The sequence below is a fragment of the Dromiciops gliroides genome, chromosome 5 (genome assembly GCF_019393635.1).
Source record: "Dromiciops gliroides isolate mDroGli1 chromosome 5, mDroGli1.pri, whole genome shotgun sequence".
Taxonomy (NCBI): Eukaryota; Metazoa; Chordata; class Mammalia; order Microbiotheria; family Microbiotheriidae; genus Dromiciops; species Dromiciops gliroides.
This window is the reverse complement of record NC_057865.1, coordinates 294,823,442-294,844,236: the sequence shown is the minus strand read 5'-3', so window position 1 is coordinate 294,844,236 and position 20,795 is coordinate 294,823,442. Positions and strand designations below refer to the sequence as shown.

General features: G+C 44.8%; 1 protein-coding gene across 8 annotated transcripts in view; it reads right to left on the bottom strand.

Annotated features, from left to right (window-relative positions):
* Nucleotides 1-10,857: 10,857 nt before the first annotated feature.
* The window catches only part of SCUBE1 (signal peptide, CUB domain and EGF like domain containing 1), a 234,040-nt gene continuing 224,102 nt past the window's right edge, over nt 10,858-20,795 (bottom strand). For all 8 annotated transcript variants that reach the window (XM_043969294.1, XM_043969295.1, XM_043969297.1 and 5 more), the window contains 6 exons: nt 20,392-20,559; nt 18,792-18,953; nt 17,409-17,606; nt 15,315-15,467; nt 14,943-15,022; nt 10,858-13,217 (listed from right to left, as the gene is read on the bottom strand). In XM_043969294.1, the coding sequence (XP_043825229.1) occupies nt 13,065-13,217; nt 14,943-15,022; nt 15,315-15,467; nt 17,409-17,606; nt 18,792-18,953; nt 20,392-20,559 (914 nt within the window). In that variant the 3' untranslated portion in view covers nt 10,858-13,064. The remainder of the gene's footprint in view (nt 13,218-14,942; nt 15,023-15,314; nt 15,468-17,408; nt 17,607-18,791; nt 18,954-20,391; nt 20,560-20,795) is intronic.

Genomic DNA, 20,795 nt, shown 5'->3' with positions numbered 1-20,795 from the left:
AAGTTCAAGGACTAATAGATTAGTGGTCAAAGGATATGAACAATTCTCAAAAGGGGAATTGCAAATGATTAAGAGACTTATGAAAGACTACTCCAAATTACTAAAAATAAGAGAAATACAAGTCAAAACAACCCTGAGGTTCTGGGAGGACAGATTAGGTTGCCTTTGAAAAACCACTAAGCTCCTGCTAAGCTTCTTCCTGAAACAAAGGTCCAACTTCTGTACTTGCTTATTTCTATACGTTTTATTGGAGTATTCTACACATGTATGGAGAACATGCCGATGAGTTTATTAGAAGGGAAAAGGCACACTTCTGCAAGCAAGAGTCTCCAGTTACCAATATCCGTACCAGCCTTCCCTGCCAAGGTGCAGGTCAAAATTAGCCAAGATCATTGAAAGATAAAGCAAGAAATGACCTTGTGCATTGATCCTCTATTGTTTTCAAGGGAGGCATAAAAGAAGAAAATGTGAGCTCACCCAAAGTGTTCGCTAGCGTCCTGTAGCTGATCCAGAACAGAGTCGGGGCAAGGAGGGATCCCTTACAGACTGTGAGGTCCTCCAGATACTCCTGTTGTCGGACCGCGTTAATGCTGATTGTATCAATCCTTGGAATACTGCAGAGACGTTAAATAAGATCCTTAATCACTCACATGCATTTGGCTCATGACAAGCATTTGCAAAGTCATCAGCAGGAAGATCATTACAGTTTATGCAGCAACATCTGTGGTAGAGGATGAGGAGGTGATAGCATCCTTCCGGTCCCATCAGGATGTCTTGTGACACTTGGTGACTTCGATACAAGCATGTGCACGGGGAAGGACCGTGAATAACACGATGCTCCGGACTAAGAAACAAGAGGGGCCAAAAGCTTGCCGGCTGTAAGGCATGAATAGTTGGGGTTGTGGGACTGGACGAGCTCCACCTCCTGTACAGAATAGGGGTTGGGCCTGTGACGTCATTGGGATAGCCCAGGTGGGGAAAGTCCCTCCGTAGATGCAGAGCAGCACCCAGACAGGAAATGGCCTGTGGGGACTGGGGGCTGCTTCCAAGTCGGGGATCTGCGCATAGACACGCTTCCCTCCAGGATGCCCCCAAACGGAAATGGTTACAAAATATCACGAAGCCCCACCCCTCACCCTTAGGCCCCGCCCCTCACTTCCTCCCCACCTCGGAGGTCCTGCCCCTCGCTCTCCTCCCCTCTCTAAGGCTCCGCCTCTAGCTCCAACCTCATCTCTAAGGCCCCGCCTCTGTCTTCTCCTTTCTCTGAAGCTCCGCCCCTCACTTCTCCCTCTCTGAGGCTCCGCCTCTCTCCTCCTCTCTCTGAGGCCCGCCCCGCGTTCTCTTCTCCGGTCCCCGCCCCCTATTAGTCCTTGCCTCCCTCTAGCTCCTCAAACCCCTCAGCAAGGCGCACCCACCTGCCTTTCTTTCTCTGAGAATCCCTGGGGCTCCTCAGGCCACACGCCCACTCTCGGCTCACGGCGGGTCCCCTCCCCGCCCCCCCCAACTTCGCCCGAGGTCTGCAGTGCTGCGACCTCTGATTGGCTCCCTGGCGCGCCCGGATTGGATGGAGCGGGGAGCGGGCTCCGGAAGTCCCGCCTTCAGCCTGTGAGGTGTGAAGAGGCACGTGGGAAGGGCCCGGACGAAGCCTGACGGAGCACGTGGAGCATGTGACAGGCCGCAGGGGTCCGAGGTCGCGCGGGGCCCCCCATGACCCCCCCCCCCAGTGGCTCGCCCGTGAGAAACACCTCGCTGAAGACCCGCGTGACCAGCCGTGGCCTAGCCAGGGGCTGCTGTGGGGTTCCTGAAGGAGCCGGAGGGAGGCCTCCCAAGGCCGGGGGGGGGGTCTTTTGAGCCGAGTAGGAGGAGGTGGAGGCCCCGGAGGAGTGGTGACGGGCTCGGTGAAGGGAGGAAACCCACCAGAGGAAGGCCCCGCCAGCCACGCATCGGCCCAGGTAGGGCAGGCGGGGGGGGGGGGGGGGGGGTCGAGCCCCTCGGGCAGGGCCCCTTCCCTTTCCAGCGGAGGGCCGGCTGGTGGCCAGTTACTGCTCTCTTCCGCTTCAAAGAGTCTCCGCTGGGGGGGCGATTTCTGCTTGGGGGCGCCCCTCTGTCCTCCTAGAGCCGACCCGCGGGTCCAGTGAAATGGCCACGGCTGCCCGACTCTGGCCCTTTTCCTTGTTCGGCCCAAGGTTCGCGTGCCTCAGCGGGCCTGGGTTTGTATCATTAAGCGTCCTTCTCTCATCGAGCATGTGACGTCATGGTCTTTGCCTCCCCCCCCCCCCCCCCCCCCCCCCCCGCCCTGCCTCGTGTTGCACGATGTTCTGTGAGTGGAGAGCCTGCTTGGGGGCCAGGAAAAACAGCCGTGTGACCCTGGGGAGGTCACTGCCCCCTCCAGCGTCCGCGCATCGCAGAGAGAGGCTTTACACATATTTATTGGAATCGACTTGGCTAGAAAATGAGATTCTATTATGTATCGGGTCAAAATGTGCTTTGGAGGAAACATCTCCAATTTTATCGCGGAATCAAGCATGGAAAAAGGATTGTTTGTGCAGAACATTGATTTCCAGGAGACTTATCTTAGAATATATGTATGTCCTCAACGAGGCATCCTTGCATCTGAAGGTCCTGGCTCTCTTCAAGATCCAGCTGATGTCCCGATTTCCTACCTTATCAAGGAGGACGTCCCCCCCCCCCCCCCATGCCGATGTCCTCCTCTCCGGCATTCCCTCCAGTTTGTAATGCATCTGTTTTGTGTGGTCACAGCTTTCTCTTGCTGTCTCCTCCATCCAAACGTGGGCTTCTTGAGGGTGTGTTTTTAACCACTGTGTCCTCAGGGCTTCAGTAGAGTCTCAGAAATAAGACAGCGGAAGGATACAGGTCTGCTCAGTATTTTATTAAAGTGTTATCCAGAAAAGTTTAATGACATGATTTGGGTACAGCTTTGACATAGAAAAGGAAGCTTTTGATAGATTGAGGCAAGAGAATCAAAAGACACAGTCTGCCTTTTCTGCCATTGATGCTGGCAGGGTGGTTATGGTGTTGGTCCATCTCAGGCTCCTTTCACAAACTGTGGCTCTCTGAAAGCATTACTCACCACTAACATGGGCAGACTGATATGGAAATCACCTTTCGGATAGTTAGGTGGCAGGAGGATCATAGAGTCACAGGATTCAGACTTAGGAGCCACCTTTGAGATCATCTTTTTCAAGTCTGATCCTGGGCCCAGAAAGGGGAAGTCGTTTATTCAAGGTCACCTAAGTAGTAAATTGCAGATCCAGGAGTCAAATCTGGGTCTTCTGACTCCCATTCCAGTGCCCTTTCCATTATTGCTCTGCTGCCTCTGCCCAAGTTCTTCCACATTCTTACTGAGCCCCAAATTGTCTCTTGATGCCCTGGGTCTGATAGACAAGATGCAGACCGGGTGGACTGTGGCACCTTCTCCAGTGGGTATGTCACACCAGAATGTTTGTCTGATTCAGTGGTGAGGATGTGATTTTTTATGCTCCCCAGGATGTTTTTCCCTTTGCATCTCATTGCTTAACTCTGTAAGCACAACTGATGCTATAGCACATTCCTTGGGATCCACTGGATGTGGCAAGGCCTATCATATTGGTCAGTCTTACATGGTAAAATGAATGACCCAGGCCTTTGCTTCCTTTTCTGGAATACTGTGTGGAGCAGCTGCCTGAGTTCTCCTAGGAGACACTGGGCTGCCAGGTCCACTGTCTCATTGCCCTGCTTGCCCAGCATTGATGGCAGTAATGGTGGAAAACCATTCTATCACCATCAGAAGTGCTCCCTTCCTCTTTTAAATAGGGATTCTCTGTGCTGAGGGTTGTTACTGCATGGGCACACACTTCTCTCTGCCCTCAAAATTCAGGTGCCCAGGTGCTAGGAGAAGGAAAATGCTGATGGACAACGGCCATGCAGCCCTTATTTACTTTTTCTCAGATTTGCTTCTCTCAACCCTGGAACATCTTTTCATGATTTTAAAAAGAAATTGAAAAGCACCGTTACTTAAAAATGTGAATAAAAAGAAACCATCACAGGCAGAGAGAAGAAAGATGTTTAAGACATGAAGCAAGATCCACTTTCTCAAACATTTAAGAGAAAAATCTGGGTTGTGTTTCTCTTCAGGAGGTAGGTGTTTTCATATGACACGTATCTAAAGAACTTGAGGAAGACCTTCTGCACCTTAAGTGGTCCCTCTGGGAGATTTACAGAGAGATGTGAAAGAGAAGGCATGAGTGAATGGCAGTATATGCCAGTGGATGGTATACCCACACCTATGAGATCATGGATCCAATGAAGTGTGGAATTAAAGGAATCCGATTTTCTCAGCAACATTTAACTTTTTGTGTCTGAATTTCATTCAAAGTATGTGGGGATTAAATGATCACACCAAAATCAGGAGGAGGATATAGGTTGTTGTAAATGAAATCTTCTTGACTCTAGCCTTAACCAGCTTGAATACAACATAGGATTTTTTCTCAAGACAGAGTACAGTGGGACTACTAGCATTTAGGTCCACCTTCCAAAACCCAGTAGTGTTTTCTTTTTTCTTTTTTTTTTAAATCAAAGTTAATTCAAGAAGGCTTATTTATTTTTGTTTTTGTTTTTTGTGAGCCAATTGGGGTTAAGTGACTTGCCCAGGGTCACACAGCTAGTAAGTGTCAAGAGTCTGAAGCTGGATTTGAACTCAGGTCCTCCTGAATCCAGGGCCGGTGCTCTATCCACTGTGCCACCTAGCTGCCCCAAAAGTGTTTTCTTGAAGTTCACTGCTCTTGGATTTAAATGGAAAGAAGTCGATGCTCCTTAACCTTTCCTTTGCTCTCCAAGAGCCAGCCTTTGGAATGAACATGCCAAGGAGGAGCCCTTGTTCATTCACTATTGTGTACCGAATGTCAAGTTCAGATATTAAAAATGGAATAGTGATACAGAATACATTTGTGAACGGTTGGACTCATGACCTCAGATTGAGAGTATGCAAGCAGTCTCCTAGATGTACCTGGTTTTTCATAGGGAAGGTTTTCTGAAAGCATTTTCTCCTGACTTCATGATAAAGTGGAAAGTGATAATATAACCTATATGTAAAATGATTGGTTCCAAAGGTTTGTCATTCTGGGGCGGGAGTGGGGATAAGCTCTCACTCTCTATAAAATGCTCCAATAGCGTGTGTCTCAAATAGCCTTTGACAACTGAAGCCCAACTCCTGGCCTTCTCGTGGTGGAACTGTTTCCACTAACAGGAGAAGGGGCAAAGGCGAGTCACTGGCGCCTTAAAACCAGTCGCTTCGGGCAGGTGGGGCTTGTTAGCCTTGGCAGGCAACTCGCCTAAGGGAAGGAACCCTGATTTTAAATTTCCGCTGCCTTGCGGCTATACCCATATGTGGGAAAGGCTTCGGGAGTTAACCCCGAGGAAAAATCAGGAGTGGGAGTCCCTTAGGCACTTGGATGTTGGACATCACATCCCTCTGGCAACTCCTGTGGCAGCACTGGTGCCAAACTGTATTGGTTCTGCCTCTCCTTTGGATCCACCAATGTCGAGGAGAGGGAAAACCTGCTGCGTGGGCAACAGCTTGTTTTCCATATTGATCCGCCCAGGCCAGCGCCCTGGAGAGGACACTCCAGCTACTCCTCATGGGGTAGATACAACTTGGGATGCAGCAGTTACCGGTTATAAGTCACTCAGGAGCTTCGGCTCCCATATCGGACTGCTCAGCTACACTGTGGCTTGTGGCTCTTCAAGGCACTGATCCATGGTCATCTGCGACTGACGGAGGCCTACTATTACTATGTAAAATGATTTCTTACACTAATGGGCCCCATTGGGGACAAAAACTTTGTTTTCAAAATCTTACAATGATTTTTGACCCCAGAAAGCAAAATAACCATGTTTTGAGTCAATTTGGGTCAAACATGACTTCCTCATTTGCCATTTTAGTTATTTCCACAGAGCTTTTAGATGGTTTTGTGAGAGAAATACTTAATGCAGAAAGCACACTGTAAAATTTAGAGCACTATAAAAATGTAAAGCTATGATGGTAATTAATGTTCCCTACATAAATTATTTTGTTTTGTGTGGGTTTTAGGATATGATTTTATTATGGGGATTAAATTTTTTCCAGAGGAATATCCCTCTAATTTTATAATTGGGGCTAGTGGTAAGGAGAAGATTTAATATACATAATTTAGATTTATGGATCACTTGTGGTTAATCTGTCCTAAGACACTCATGGATAATTTGAGAGAATACCACCTTGAGTTTGATTTTTGATCAGTGTCTAAGGGAGTCTTCCTTCCCCCAGAAGAATGGGTGGATGAGAACAAATTTGTTCCAATGACCATGAAGGCAGCTGAAGCAGGCATGGTGGAGTGCTTAGAGCTTGATCAGACATCGAAAATGCCGAGATCATGCACTGTACCCTGGGCCATCATCAGTCATTTTGATTTTTGTCCTGCCACCAAACTTTGATGACTCTGGCTGATGATTTTGTCCAACTCTACCTCACTCAAATCCAATTCATGTGCAAGTAAGATATCTCCCATCATCCACTATTTTATCCCAAAATTTGTGATGTCATTGGCCCTGTTTAGAAACAAAGGATGAAACAAGGGAGTTTTCAATTGGTCTTTAACTCATCACCATGCTGAGTGGGGGAAAAGTGAGCCTATAAGAAGGTACTGACTGTGTCAGGGAGTCTGCGTCCAAGCTTCTTATTTACAAGGGACGTTTTCAAAGGAATGTGGCCAGATAGTGACAGTTCATGGGCTGAGGGATTGTGTGCTACCTCTAGGAAGGGTCCATATCTTATACTTGTTGGCATACCCCTAACATTTGACAAAAGCCCGAGAACTTAGAAGGTACTCTATGAGTGATCATTGATTTATTGGTAAGCATTTTCTTTTGGCATGGTTCTGTGTTTAGAGTCCTCAGGTCTTTTTTTTTCCTTTTTCTTGTTGGCTAATGGACAAGAAGACATGGGGGCATTCTCTTTTAGTCAGCTGAAACACCTTTTTGTGGACAAACTTCTTCAGTTCTTTGGATGCAACTGCTTTCTTTTGCTTCTATTTCTAAAGTTTGACTCCTCAGAGAGCTGTTGTGTCCCTATTGATAAGAACATAGTATCACTGGCAATGAAATGAAAGCCAGAAACTGGTAGCTGGGAGTTAAGTTTTGGTTCTTTAAGGAATTGCATTGTTTTCCATGCCATAGGGATGTGAGAGAAGAATTCTTGCTCAGGTCAGTCTCCGTGACTTCTAAGGTCCTTTATTCCTCTGGGATTCTGTAACCTGAAGATCCAGGGAGATTTTACTTTAGCCAGTCTGGCACTTCATTATCCTGGCGTTGAATAGGTGCCTAACATAGATTCCCAGCAGTGAGAGGTAGAAGGGGTCTCAGAGATGATCGGGTTCAACTGCCTTGGTTTACAGCTAAGGAATACAAGAATAAGAGAGAGGAAGTGACATGCCTGGGGTCATACTACTAGTAGCAAAGTCAAAATTAAAAGACAGGAAATCTGACAGAAGCTCCAAGCAGTATGGAAGGCAACTTGAGTGGGCATCCAGGAATGTCACAATCGTTCCTTGTATTTCTATTAATGCTTTCTATTTCTCATGTTGCTGTTATGTCTATTATCTCATTTGATTCTCTCTCTCTCTCTCTCTCTCTCTCTCTCTCTCTCTCTCTCTCTCTCTCTCTATCTCTCTCTTTTTGGGTGGGGCAATGAGGGCTAAGTGACTTGCCCAGGGTCACATAGCTAGTAGTGTCTGAGGCTGGATTTGAACTCAGGTCCTCCTGAATCCAGGGCCAGTGCTTTATCCACTGCCCCCTCATTTTAATCTCTTAATGACACTGTGAGGTAGGCAAGGCACTTTGCAGATAAGTAGAATGAAGCTCAGAGCAGTCTTTGATTGATTATATGCAAGATCAAATAGCAAACTGGTAGTGGAATAGAGGAGACTTGAATGCAGGTTTCCTTACTCCAGTCCAAGACGGCTCCTTTTCACAACAGCACTGGGGAATCCTGAATGAATATAAAATGGACCATTCCTACTGAGGGTTCCTAGTGGAATTTGTGGCAGGCTCTAAGCGACTGTCTTTTTTACTAAAACATTAATGTACTCTGAGCTATGGAAAAGTGAATTGAAGGGAGTCGGATTTCCCAGGAGAGCCCTGACCTCCCAGTCAGTGTTAGGTGTTGGTTCTCTCTGACCCATTTGGGTGTTGTAAAGGATTAACAAGAAAGGATGCTCCAGGAGATGCCACAGGCCATGAGAGAAGAGGATGGCAGGAGAGAAATTGGGGTGGGATAGATTTCGGCTCAAAGCAAGGAAATATTCCCTTTAACAATGAGAGCTTTACCAAAGAGGAAGGGCCTGCCTTGAGCTCTAGCAAGTTCCCTATCTAGCAGATGCTTTCTGGTAGAAGCTGTCGGAGAGTCTTGAGAGGGAATTCCTCTGTTGTACGGGCCAGACTTCAGAAACCCCTTCCAACTCTGAGATTCCATGACTCCCACCATTTAAGGGAAAGCAAGATTTGTTGGTGGAGTGGTGGCAGTAACCTAGAGTAATGACCTTAGTTTTTAGCATGATCTTGGCTTGTAGAGATCTTGTTATGATAAAGGCATAGTGAGGGAAAGTAAATCTGTTCCCTCAGAGAAGATGCCACCTTGGAAACTCATATGCTTTCCTTAGGGAATGAAGCTCCACTATGCTCATATTTCATAGCTAAGATGGAAAATGGAAAAAAAAGATGTGTTGGGAAATAAACTCTGCAGATAACATTTAGGGATGGATGGGACATACCTGGTTTTGCAGCTTTCACATTCCTAGACTGTTAGAGCCAACTGGACTCTTAGAAATTATCTGGTACAACTTCATTTTACAGAGGGAAAAACTGAGATCCAGCCACATTATGTGGCTTGCCAAAGGCCAGACTAGTAGTGAGTGAGCAGAAGAGTTCACCCTCATACCCTCTTACTTACAGATCTAGAGCTTTCCCTCCGTACCTGCTGTTAGAATGTCAGAGAGGTTATTGAGAACAAAAACCTCACTTTACAGAGGAGAGGACTCAGAGGCCAAAGGAGAAAAGTGACTTGTTTGAGATCCTGCAGTAAGTTCATGGCCCAGCAGAATGAATTCCTGACTTTCTTTCTAGTTCCATTGTTCACAGCTCCTTACAGGGTCTGTCTATCCCTGGTATGGAAAAGGGGAGGGAGTCCAGGGCAGCACCTGGTTTTTAGGTGAGTCAGTACACACACACACACACACACACACACACACACACACATATGTGTGTGTGTGTGTGTGTGTGTGTTTAGTAACTATATTTTAAAGAATAAGGACATGAACAGAAGGTACAAACAGTAAAACAGATATGTGGTCAGGTGTCAGTGTTTATGCCTCTGAGACGCATTGAAAAATGCCTAGATTTGGATTTTGGATAAAGTCAAGAACCAGAGCATCTAGTTTCTGTTGTTTTCAATAGAACCAGTTCAATTTAGTTCATTTTTAATTCAATGATTATTTCTTGAAGTTATTTAGCTAACAGATTAAACCTAGAGACTAAATAATTATTTTTCCCTTGGGGCTGCTTCTGTAGACTGAACAAACAGGAAACCTTAGGGTGCTGGGAGGAAATGGCCCTAGTTTTAGAGTCTGGGAACTTGGGTTCAAGTGTAGGCTCCTGTTACTTAACACCTCTGTAACTGGTCAAGTTGCTTCCTTTCCCTGGCTTCCTTTGTAGAATAAGGGGTCTAGAGTAGATGACCCTTGTGGTTCCTCCAAGCTTCAAAGCCTATGGTCTTATTAAGAACCCTGCCAGATATTATCCACAGTCTGAATCTTACCAACAATTGACATAATCTGGGCTAACAAAATGCGGCAAGTTTCATATCCTTTAGTATGTGTCCAAACCACTTCTTTTCCATGGCAACACATCTCATGTCATCAGCCTCTGCATTGGCCCAGGCCCCTCTATGCTAGGAAGTTTCTCTGAGAACAGACATTTTGAACTTGCTTCTTAATGTTTCTGTCACTGGCCCAGGATAAAATTGTGCTGCAATGGAGGTGGAAGGGACCATACGGTATAGAATGTTACAGCTGGAAAGGAACTGAAAACACCAAATGTGACAGCTGGAAGTGACTCGAGAACATGGAATGTTGAGTTAGGAGACATCTCTGAGATCATTTAGTCTTCGCTTGATAGAGGATGATACCTGAATGAATCAGAGGTCTCTTTACAATTCTCTCCTTCCCTCCACAATTTTCAAGTTATCCATTAAGGTCTTCCCTTCCACCGATGCCTCATTATGCCTTAGAACCCTGGGATTTTCAAGTCCATGACTTTAGAGCACAAACTCTGGCAGCTAGGCCCTGTTGAGCTAGGCAGGTTTCCAGCATGGGCCTGGGGGTGTGCTGGGCATTAGCATATCGGGGTGCAGAGAGGTATGGCATCATGGTGGTGGACACTCCATGGTTCCGTTATCTCATGAAGACATTCTAAGCTTGAAGTGTCCCTACCAATGGCCTAATGAATCCTTGAGCTCCTAAAGGATCTCATTAAAAAAATAAACCATCAGTGTATAATTCTATTCTGTACTCAGTGGCAATCACTCAGCCCATTTGCCTGAAGGTATTCCTGGCAATGAAGAACATCCAGCCTTAGAAGGATGGGCTGCCTTATGATGGAAGGACTGCACCTCTTAGCTGTCCTTAGTGTGTTCTTATGATGGGGTTGTTCAAGGTCTCTTCTAGTTCTAAAATTAAGGGATTTCATGCAAAGACAATTGAACTTGAGGGGGACACGATTTAATTTTAATAATTTGATTTTAATTTAATAGCCAAGGGTAAGGCCCTTTGACATTGGAATCTTTCTTTTTTAAGGGAAAAATATTTTAGATGAAAGCTACATTGTGCATTAGAAGGAACTCTGGATTGGGATCTGGCTTGTTCATTAACTCTGTGTGCCCTTGGGCTCTCAACCCCTCCAACCCTGTGCACTTTAGTTTCTTTATCTGTAAACAAAGTGGAAGGGAATAAGTTTTTATGTAGTGTCTACTCTGTGCCAGGCACGGTGCATGCAAATGGAGGTTTGATTAGGCGACCTTGAAGGTCTCTTCTAGCTGTGATGTTATAGGATGTTTTGTTTAAAGAGTTGATTCTTTAACCAGTGTTCTTTGTCAGCAATGTTAATACACCAAACTTCCCTACGATATCCTGAGGATATAATCATGCTGGACCATAGTTTCATAACCACCGTTCTTCGTTCCTTCCTCAGTAAATCCCCTTGAACAAGTTTCAAGGCAGACCAGCTCAATACCAACCAGTGACTTTTTATATGTTTCTCTGGTGACTGAGCATATAGGCATTTAGAAGTTTGCCATTAGTGGTGTTCCGATTGTCTTGTGTTTCCCCTTCTAGAGGCAGTGCAGTGGAAAGAGAAAGTGTGCTGAACTTGGCTATGAGAAACCTGGGTTTGAATGCAGGTCCAGAGACTAATTTGCTCCAGAGGATAAAGGACAAGTCCTTCCCCTGTCCCTTCCCACCCCCCTCCACCCCAAGTCTCAGTTTTCTCCTCTGTGATATAAGAGGGGTCACCTACAGCAGAACTGTCCAACACTTAGCCAGGGAATGCAGCTAGAAGCTGGTCAAAAATATAATTGGGAAATATTTAGCCAAATAAATAAACATACAGTATAACAGAGCTAATGATAATAGGTGGCTTCCTAAGTCAATCCACAGCCCTTGGGGATCCTTATGGAGGGAACACTGACCTAGAGCATCTCTAGGGTCCCTTGGAGCTCTCTTACTCCTAAGAAGCTAAGAAGTGACTTCATCTTTTTGAACCTATTTCTCCATAAAATGGCGGCGGTGGGGGGGAGGGGGTAATCCTTGTACTTCCTTAAAGCAATAGAGAAATGGGAGTTTATTTAATTTTACCAAATAACTTATGATTGAAAAGTCTGAGGAAAAGTTGTATTTCCCCAAACTCATTAGACTCCTTTTTCCCGGATAGAGGCAAGTTGCAAGGCCTTGGAGCAGTGGTTTAATCATTTTAGGAAAGCTAAAAAAACCAGGGTGTGTCTGTATATTGTATTTGGGAGAAGAGATGTCTGCATAATTAATATTTACAGTAACTAAAGGTAGTGTTTCTAATGTACCCACAAATAGAAGTATATATATTTTTATATTTATATATATATAGTACTTAATTAAGATGCTCTTTTGTGGTGAGGGAAACATCTATTGTCCCCTTCCCCATCACAACTTTAATCCATGGTATTTTAAAGTTCTTCGGAGTCCAAATAGCAGACAAGCATGGTCACTGTGTCCACAGCAGGAGAGGATGGATGTAGAAATGAGATCTCAAGAAAAATAGAAGAGGGCAGATAAAACCTGTGCATGTGGGGCTTCATTTTTGGTAGTCTGTGAAAGAAGTTATACATCAGTATTCCTTTTCCTTTTCTTGTTTGGTTTCTACAGCACCCAAGTCTCTAGGAAACTAAGGGGAGAAACATCAAAATTTAATTCCTTTTCCCCCTGAAAGTTCCAAATTCAGAGTTCAGGTGCAATTCAGATTCCAAATGCTGTTTCTTCATACTGGACTTCTTCCCCTCCCATAGTGTATTGGCATCAGTCGATCAGGGTTAAAGACTTTCTCCTTGGCTCAGAAGAAAGGTACTGCATGGCTTCCTAGGAAATAAAGAGGTTTGGGGCAAAGAAGTATTTTTCCAACCAGACATTTTCAGGTTGCTGACAATGGATACTGCTGGTGCAGGCATGCACCAGTGTCTTCATCTGGGAATGCCCATGGCTCTTCACATTCTCTTCCAGGCAAAAATAGCCACCCCATGGACTGTTAATGAATATAAAATGTTAGCAAGATTCTTCAATATGGAACTGAATTCAAGAATTCTGGAAGAGCTTTTCACAGTCAGCAAATGTTTCTACTGTGGAGGGAAATAAAATATTTGACACAAATGCAAAAACCAAAAAAAACCTCTCCCCAACCAAGTGGACCCAAAATACCCCCAACCATCCCCCAATTGCATAGCTCTAGGAAAGTTATTTGTATGGTCGTAAAAATCTGGAAACTTTGGACCGTAGAAGCTTGATAAATGATCTTGGGAACATCTCCTTGGACTCTTGTGCTGTATACTTGAAATAGTTTTGAGGATGTGCCAACACGTCAAAGAGGGCTTTAATCAACTTTTTGTCCTGTGGAGAAAGAGATAAAATGGCATGAGGAATGTGGCCATTATGATACTCTGAGCATGACTTTTATTTTTATTTTATTGGGGGGGGGGCGGGCAGTGAGGGTTAAGTGACTTGCCCAGGGTCACACAGCTAGTAAATGTCAAGTGTCTGAGGCTGGATTTGAACTCAGGTCCTGCTGAATCCAGGGCCAGTGCTTTATCCACTGCGCCACCTAGCTGCCCCTAAGGAAGATACTCTTATTCCTGTTTTATAGATAGAGACAGAGAGGTTGAATGATTTGCCCAGGGTTACACTTATAGCTAGTCATGTCAGAGGCAGGATCTGAATCTGTCTTCCAGACTGCAGGTACAATACTCTATCCAAGTCAAGTAAATGCGTGTTGAATTGATTATCCATTATGGTACTTAACTGCTTATCTTTAGTTTATTTAGATACATTCCCAACACAAGGCTTTGTACACAGTAGAGACTTATTATATGTTTAATTATGTTTGAAGTAGAATTTGGAATTGTGCTGAATTGCATAGTCACCATAACTTGGGGAGACTGATTGGGGGCCAAGTCCTGGCCGCACCTTTAGTGAAGAGAGTCAAAGGGGATGTCCCAAAAGTCTTTCAAGGTTATCATGGGTAGGTATTCAGCAGGCAAAGACAGGGAGGGGTGACATCTCAAGCACAGGGATTGTTCTGAGCAAAGGTGTGGTGGTAGAAAACAGAGCATGTTTGGGGGACAAAAATTTGTCCAGTTTGGCTGGAACATGGAAAGGAATAAAGTCAGGTAATATTTGCAAGGAAGCATGGCTCCATAGTTTGGAGGACCTTGTAGGTCAAAGATAATTGGACAAGGAGTTGGGGTTTTCCTTGGTAGGCAATATGGAGCCATGAAGGATTTTGGGTAGAAGAGGGACAGGACCAGATATTTGTATAAGGAAGATTATTCTGGTAACTGAAAGACATTGGTTGGAGTGGGGGTGAGGGTAGAGGCAGGAGGACCGGTAAGGAGCCTGTTGTCCAAGTTTAAGTAGGTGGTAATAAGTACCTAGAATAGGGGCAGATGTAAGAATGATTACGGAGATAGGATTTCTAGGGTCTTCTATACGTTAAAAAGCTATGTCTAAAACTGCCCTAGCACTTTTGGGACACCCAGTATTGATGATCCAGGGAAATAGAGTACCTTGAAGCACCCCATTAACCCTCCACTTTCTTTCCCCTGTTATCTATGCTAGGACCGCCTTTGTACTGTAGAATGGGAGCTGCATGTGTTGTTAGGAGAGCCCTCAGTTTGGAACTTGCTTCTGATGGCCACCAGCTGTGTGACCATAAGCAAACTATGCCATTTCTCTGGGCCTCTGATACTCCTCTGAAAAATGGGGACGATATCTGTACTACTCACTTTGCAAGGCTGTGATGATCAAATGAAATGTGTGTAGAGTGCTTTGGCAAACCTTCGAGCATTGCCTTATGCCCACTCTGCTGTGCTGCCTGTCACCCTGAGCGTTTTCAAGTTAGTGTGACAACATGACCATAAACTCTACGGACAGATTCCCCCGAGGAGTAAGTATGCATGTAAAGGAAGGTGACCCTTCAGGGATTCATCAGTCCTTGAAAAATAGCAATTCTGAGTTAGCTGCTTATCCTCAATCATCCTGCCTCCATTCGCACACGACTTACATGCCATAGTCTGTTACTGTGTTTAGGCCCCACAGGAATTGAAGCAAAACACTCACTTTTAAAATTTCTTGATGATTTTCTGATGCATACAACCTTCCATCTCGAACTATATCTTCTATTAACTGTTGATAATCCTCTGTGAAATGAAGGCAGAAAAGAAGAGAAGTGATTTGGGACCATCAGCTTTAAGTTGCTTCCTTCCTTCTGTCCCCTCCTGGCCAATAGAGAGACTCAGGTAGACCTGGATCTTCATCTCTCTGTTCTCAGCCCAGAACCATGCTTTGAGCCTGCAGCCTGACCCACAGACAGATCTTTGTTTTTTCCTTGTGTCCCTGGCACTTAGGAGAGTGTCATGCCTGTAGTAGGTGGCCAGAAAATATTTGTTGGATTGGATTGGACATAAAGATGGGAAATGATTCCAGCCTTACCGTCGTAGGTCACGTAGGGTACTTGGAATCCTTTGCCACTGTTTCCTTCGTTTGATTTAAACTGAATCCAGAGCTTCCGAGACCGGGACGTGAAGGCTATGGGCCTCTCATAGGTCTGGCATGTTTCATAAGTGGTGATGGATGTGGGGGAGGCTGCAAAGTGAAGTAGACATCACCATGGTGGAAGCCATCCTGGATTTTCATCCCTGCCTGATGTTGTCCCGGCTTTAAGGTGAAGATCATGGTGCTCCCCAGTGTGAGGGTGCACAGTCACCCTGGGAAGGGAGGGTCTTCCTCTTATGACACCACTTTCTACCCAGCTACACAGGCTCAAAGCCGGGGGGTCATTTGGGGCTCTCTTTCCTTTCCCTGCCTCCAATGTATGCCCAAGTCCTGTGGCCTTTTAGCTCTGCATCATCTCTTGCCTCCATCTCTGTACTCATACAGCCCTGCCCTTGACTTCAGGAGCACATTGACACTCAATGGGATAAGCCTGATTGGTTCTTAATTGGACTTTCTAATACACACTCTCCTCCCTCCAAGCTAGTCTCATACTATAACCAGTACATGGGGCTGGTCATTTCAATACCCTCTTAAAGAAATCTTGTAGTGATTAGGGAATACGATACAAGCTGTTCAGGCGGGCATTGTAAAGCCCTCCATTTTTCTGGCTCCACCCTCCTTTTCCAACCTTTCCAGGTTTTACATTCTTACCCCTAATGGGAGCACTTGATGTTTCACGCTTTGCCCAAGATGTGCCCCGTACCTGGAACACACTATCTGCTCAGCTCTGCCCATCGCGAGCTTCCTTTTCCTTTGCAGGCCTGACTCAGGCGCCGCATCCCCCAGCCCTTCTCAACCTGCTCCTGCCCTCACTTCCAGGTGAGAGTGATCTCTCCCTTCCCTAGCTCTCCGAGAGGGTTTTGGGTCTTGCTCATTGCACACTAACTTGTGGCACACTTATTTGTGAACGCACCAGGTTGTAAGTCCTTCTTCCCCTCTGGTAGAAGGTGAGCCCTTTGAGGTCAGGACTGGTGCCTCATGAAAAATTCAGCTAACTAGAAGGTCTCGTTTAACAAACATCTGTTTAATTATTCTCATCCATTCCAACAACGTTTGAGGCAGGGTGCAGAGCAGGGATTATTATTTCCATTTCTTGGCCAAGACACCAAAGAAGATGGAAGGGATTGCCCAGAATCACACCAGTCACAACTGGTAGAGCCTGGCCTTGGGCCCGGGGGCATTCTGACTGAAATCTAGGGCTCCTGCCAAGGTGCCATGCTGCTCCTCAGAGACAATAACAGAGATGAAATTGCATTCAAAAGGACGTCGTGTCTGTACAAATGCAAGGCATTAGTATTGGTGGGGTTATTTACACAATTGGCTAGTACTCTGAGAAGGCTTTTAGAAAGAAATATGTGAGTGTGTGGTGTGAGCATCTCCCTCTGTCATCTGTAACACGAGGAGGTTACACTAGGTGACTTCTAGGGTCCCCTTGTCAGACTTGACACCATGTTATTCTTTTACAGTGATGGGATAAAGGGAGTAGCGGCATGGTGCTGAGCTTTTGTGAAAATGTGAATTTAATGGCAAGAGCCCTTGATGGGAGTCAGGAGACTCAGGCTGATTCTAGCTCTGACACTTATTAACTCTGTCACTCTGGGGAAGTCACTTCCCCTCCCTAAGTATTGGTTTTCTCATTCGAAAAATGTGGAAAAGAATCCTTATAATACTTACCTGACATAGGATATTACGAAGAAACTCCCTTTTCAAATATCAAAAATGAGATATTAATAATGATGCTAAATTATAACAATATTATAACAATGACTTAGATGGTTAAGCGGGCTTCCCTTTACTGGAACAGACTAAACAGGACCACTGTCTTACTTTTTCTGCCTTTCAAAAACTAGTTTAGATCGAAATGTGGAGAAGAAGGTATTCATCATTCAGCAGTGAATTCTTTGAATATGGTATCTTATGAAACAGATCATGGTAGGAGTAAGAGTAAGAATAATATTTGGAATTTAGTTCATTATTAACAGACATATCCTTTGACTTAAAGGTCTCCACAGTTTATCACCAGCCACTTACCGCTTTTTCTCATCACTAAAACATCACCACATTCATCTTCAATGGGTAGGAATATCTCTGGCACCACAATGAGAATTCTTCTCTTGGGTGGAGGGTTGATGTTCCATATACATTCCACATTGGCTGGGTAGTCCCCCGGGTAATTGGGAGACTCGATGTAGCCAGTGTAATCTCCCAGTTCTCCTCCACAGTGCTGGTCTGTGGAGAAACCAGAACCTTCTTGAGAACACCAGCTGTGCAGCATTTATCTCTGTACCAGTCCTAGCCCTTAGGCACCCTTAATGGTTGTGGATAAAGGAAACAAAAACTGGGGACTGGGCTTCCTCTGGGCCACACATAAGCTGCTGTGAAGGTCATTAGGCCTCTAAGTAATATCTATACCTGCAGTCTTTTTTTTTTTTTACATATAAGGTATTTTATTTTTTCCGTTACATGTAAAGATAGTTCTCAACTTTTGTTTATACAGGCTTTCCAATTTCAGATTTTTCTCCCTCCCTCCCCTCCCTCCTCCCTCCCCTAGACAGCAGGTAATCTGATATAGGTTATATCTATATATCTATATACATATACATATATATATATATATACACACACACACACACACACACATATATATCCATAATAACATTAATCCTTTTTCTGCATTAATCCTGTTATAAGAGAAAAAATCAGGGCAGTAATGCAAAACCTCAAAATAGAAAAAAAAAACAATAGCACCCAAAACAAAAGAAATAGTATGGTTCAATCAGCATCTATACTCCACAGTTCTTTTTTTTTTTTCCTTGGATTGGAGATCCTCTTCTATCATGAGTTCCCTGGAACTCTTCTGTACCATTGCATTGGTGAGAAGAATATAGTCCATCACAGTAGGTCAACACTCAATGTTGATGATACTGTGTACAATGTTCTTCTGGTTCTGCTCAACTCGCTCATCATCAGCTCACGTAAGACCCTCCAGGTTTCTCTGAACTCCTCCTGCTCATCATTTCTTACAGTACAATAGTATTCCATTGTATTCATATACCACAACTTGTCCAGCCATTCCCCAATTGATGGGCACCCCCTCAACTTCCAATTCCTTGCTACCACATAAAGAGCAGCTATAAATATTTTTGTACATGTGGGTCCCTTTCCCCTTTCCATGATTTCTTTGGGAAAAAGACCTAAAAGTGGAATTGCTGGGTCAAAGGTATACCTGCAGTCTTAAGCCTTATTTTCCTTCTAAAAATGGAGACAGTAATGACTGTCTGTCTTCTCTCATAGTTATGGAGATGGTCAAACAAGAGAATGTATATGAAGGTGAATACTTAGCACCACATAATCACTATTATTATTATTAACAGTAATGGAATCCCAGACTCCTCAGTGCTGTTTATGACTTACTTTTACAATGAGTAACATTGGTAGAGCCATCAAAATCAGTGCTTGTGTTACCAGGGCAAGTTATGCAGTAATTCTGACCAAACTCTGGCTGGTAGGTGCCAATGGGACACCGGATACAGCGATGGGTGGAGGAGTTGTAGTAGTGTCCAGGAGAACAGTGGACTGCAGAGAGGCACAAGACAAGCTGTTACTACAGTCAACAGAAGCAGAACTCTCAGTGTGCATCACATTCCATCAATCCCTTTACAGCATTGCCAGAAGCAACTTTTCACAGAGCTATGATCTCTATAACTAATATTTCAAAATGCTCACGTCGCTGAGATGGGATCAAAAGTAGAAATTGCTTCTGTCTAGGCTTGTAAATCAGCAAAACTCCCTATTTCTTTCTAACAAAACCTAAACCTTACTCATTCTTTTTTTTTCTCTTTCTTTTTTTTTTGTGAGGCAACTGGGGTTAAGTGATTTGCCCAGGATCACACAACTAGTAAGTGTCATGTGTCTGAGGCTAGATTTGAACTCAGGTCCTCCTGAATCCAGGGCCAGTGCTCTATCCACTGCGCCACCTAGTTGCCCCAACCTTACACATTCTTAAAAACCCAGTTCCTTTATGAAGTCTGCCTTGATTACTCCTACCTTCACTGATTCCTTCCTCTGGACTAGAAAATTTATTGTTAGTCTTGGGCAGATTGCCCATCCTCTATCATAAATATAACCCAAAGGTTTACATTGACTTCACCATGGAGGCCTCACAGACCCTAGCTCAAGAGCTGGAAGGGCCTACTGTAGAAGTCACCTACCTTCCTCATTCCACAGATGAGGAAACTGAGGCCCAGAGAGGTGACAAGACCTGTCTTGCTCAATTCCCTGTTTTTGGGGAGAGATAGGTAACTCTAACAACTAGACAGAACAGTCAAGGTACAAGAAGAGAGAGGGATTCGTTCCAGTGAGGTGGCCTGCTTGTGTTGGTCTGGGCTACAGGTTCCATCTCATGTGTATATGTGTTTATGTTTGTGAGTGTGTCTGTATGTGTGTATATATGCATATCTGTGTGTGTGTGTACATGCATATGTGCCTTGTACAAATGTGTTTCTATATGTGCATTTGTGTCTGTGTCTGTATATATATATATATATGTGAACACAGATGTGTATGTATGCTTGTGTGCTGTGTGTCTGTAGGTGTATATGTGTGTATATCTGGATATGCATGTGCATATATATATGTATGTGTGTGTTGTGTACATGTACATGTGTATGTGACTAAAGATGGAAGTCAGATATGAAACAAGGTAAAACCTTAGGGAGTGTGTTTCTAGGAGTTGGAAAGAACTACTTTTCATTTTGTCTTTCTATCCTCAGTACCTAGGTTAGTTCCTTGCACACATAAAGCGCTTAACAAATGCTTGTTGGATCACACCAGATTGCACTATTATAGCATGAACCCCGCTTGAACCCCACTTGAAATCCTTCCTCTAATTTGCCAAGTGTGGGTGGATGTTCTAGACCTCCTCTCTGGTTCATGGCCCGAGCTGCATTATTCCACTTCCACACCTATTGCTAAACATTAGAGGCAGGAATGGGTATGGGGAAGGTGCATTTACCTTTTGTCTCACAGTCTTGGAATGAAACAGCTCCTTCATACTTGGTCACCAGCCCCCCTCCACAGGGGAAGCACAGGGTGCGTCCTGGCTCGGGCTGGTATGTGCCCAGAGGGCATGGCCTGCAAGGTTTGAAGCCATCGGATGAGTAGAAGCCGGGAGAACACTGTCCTGAAAAATTAAAAGTCATCTCTTATGGGAGGAAGCTGGTCCAGTAGGGACCAGTGGTCTGGAAGGACAGAGCCACCAGCAGACCAGCTACTTCTATGCTTCAGCTCTTCCTCCAGCTCACAAGTAGGGAAAAGCCTTAAAGGCACTTTCTGGCAAATCCTGGAGGAGGGAGAGCTTCTAAACTTGGGCTGTTAAAAGGGGCTTAGAAAGCAGGCCCCCAGCTCTAGAACCAAACG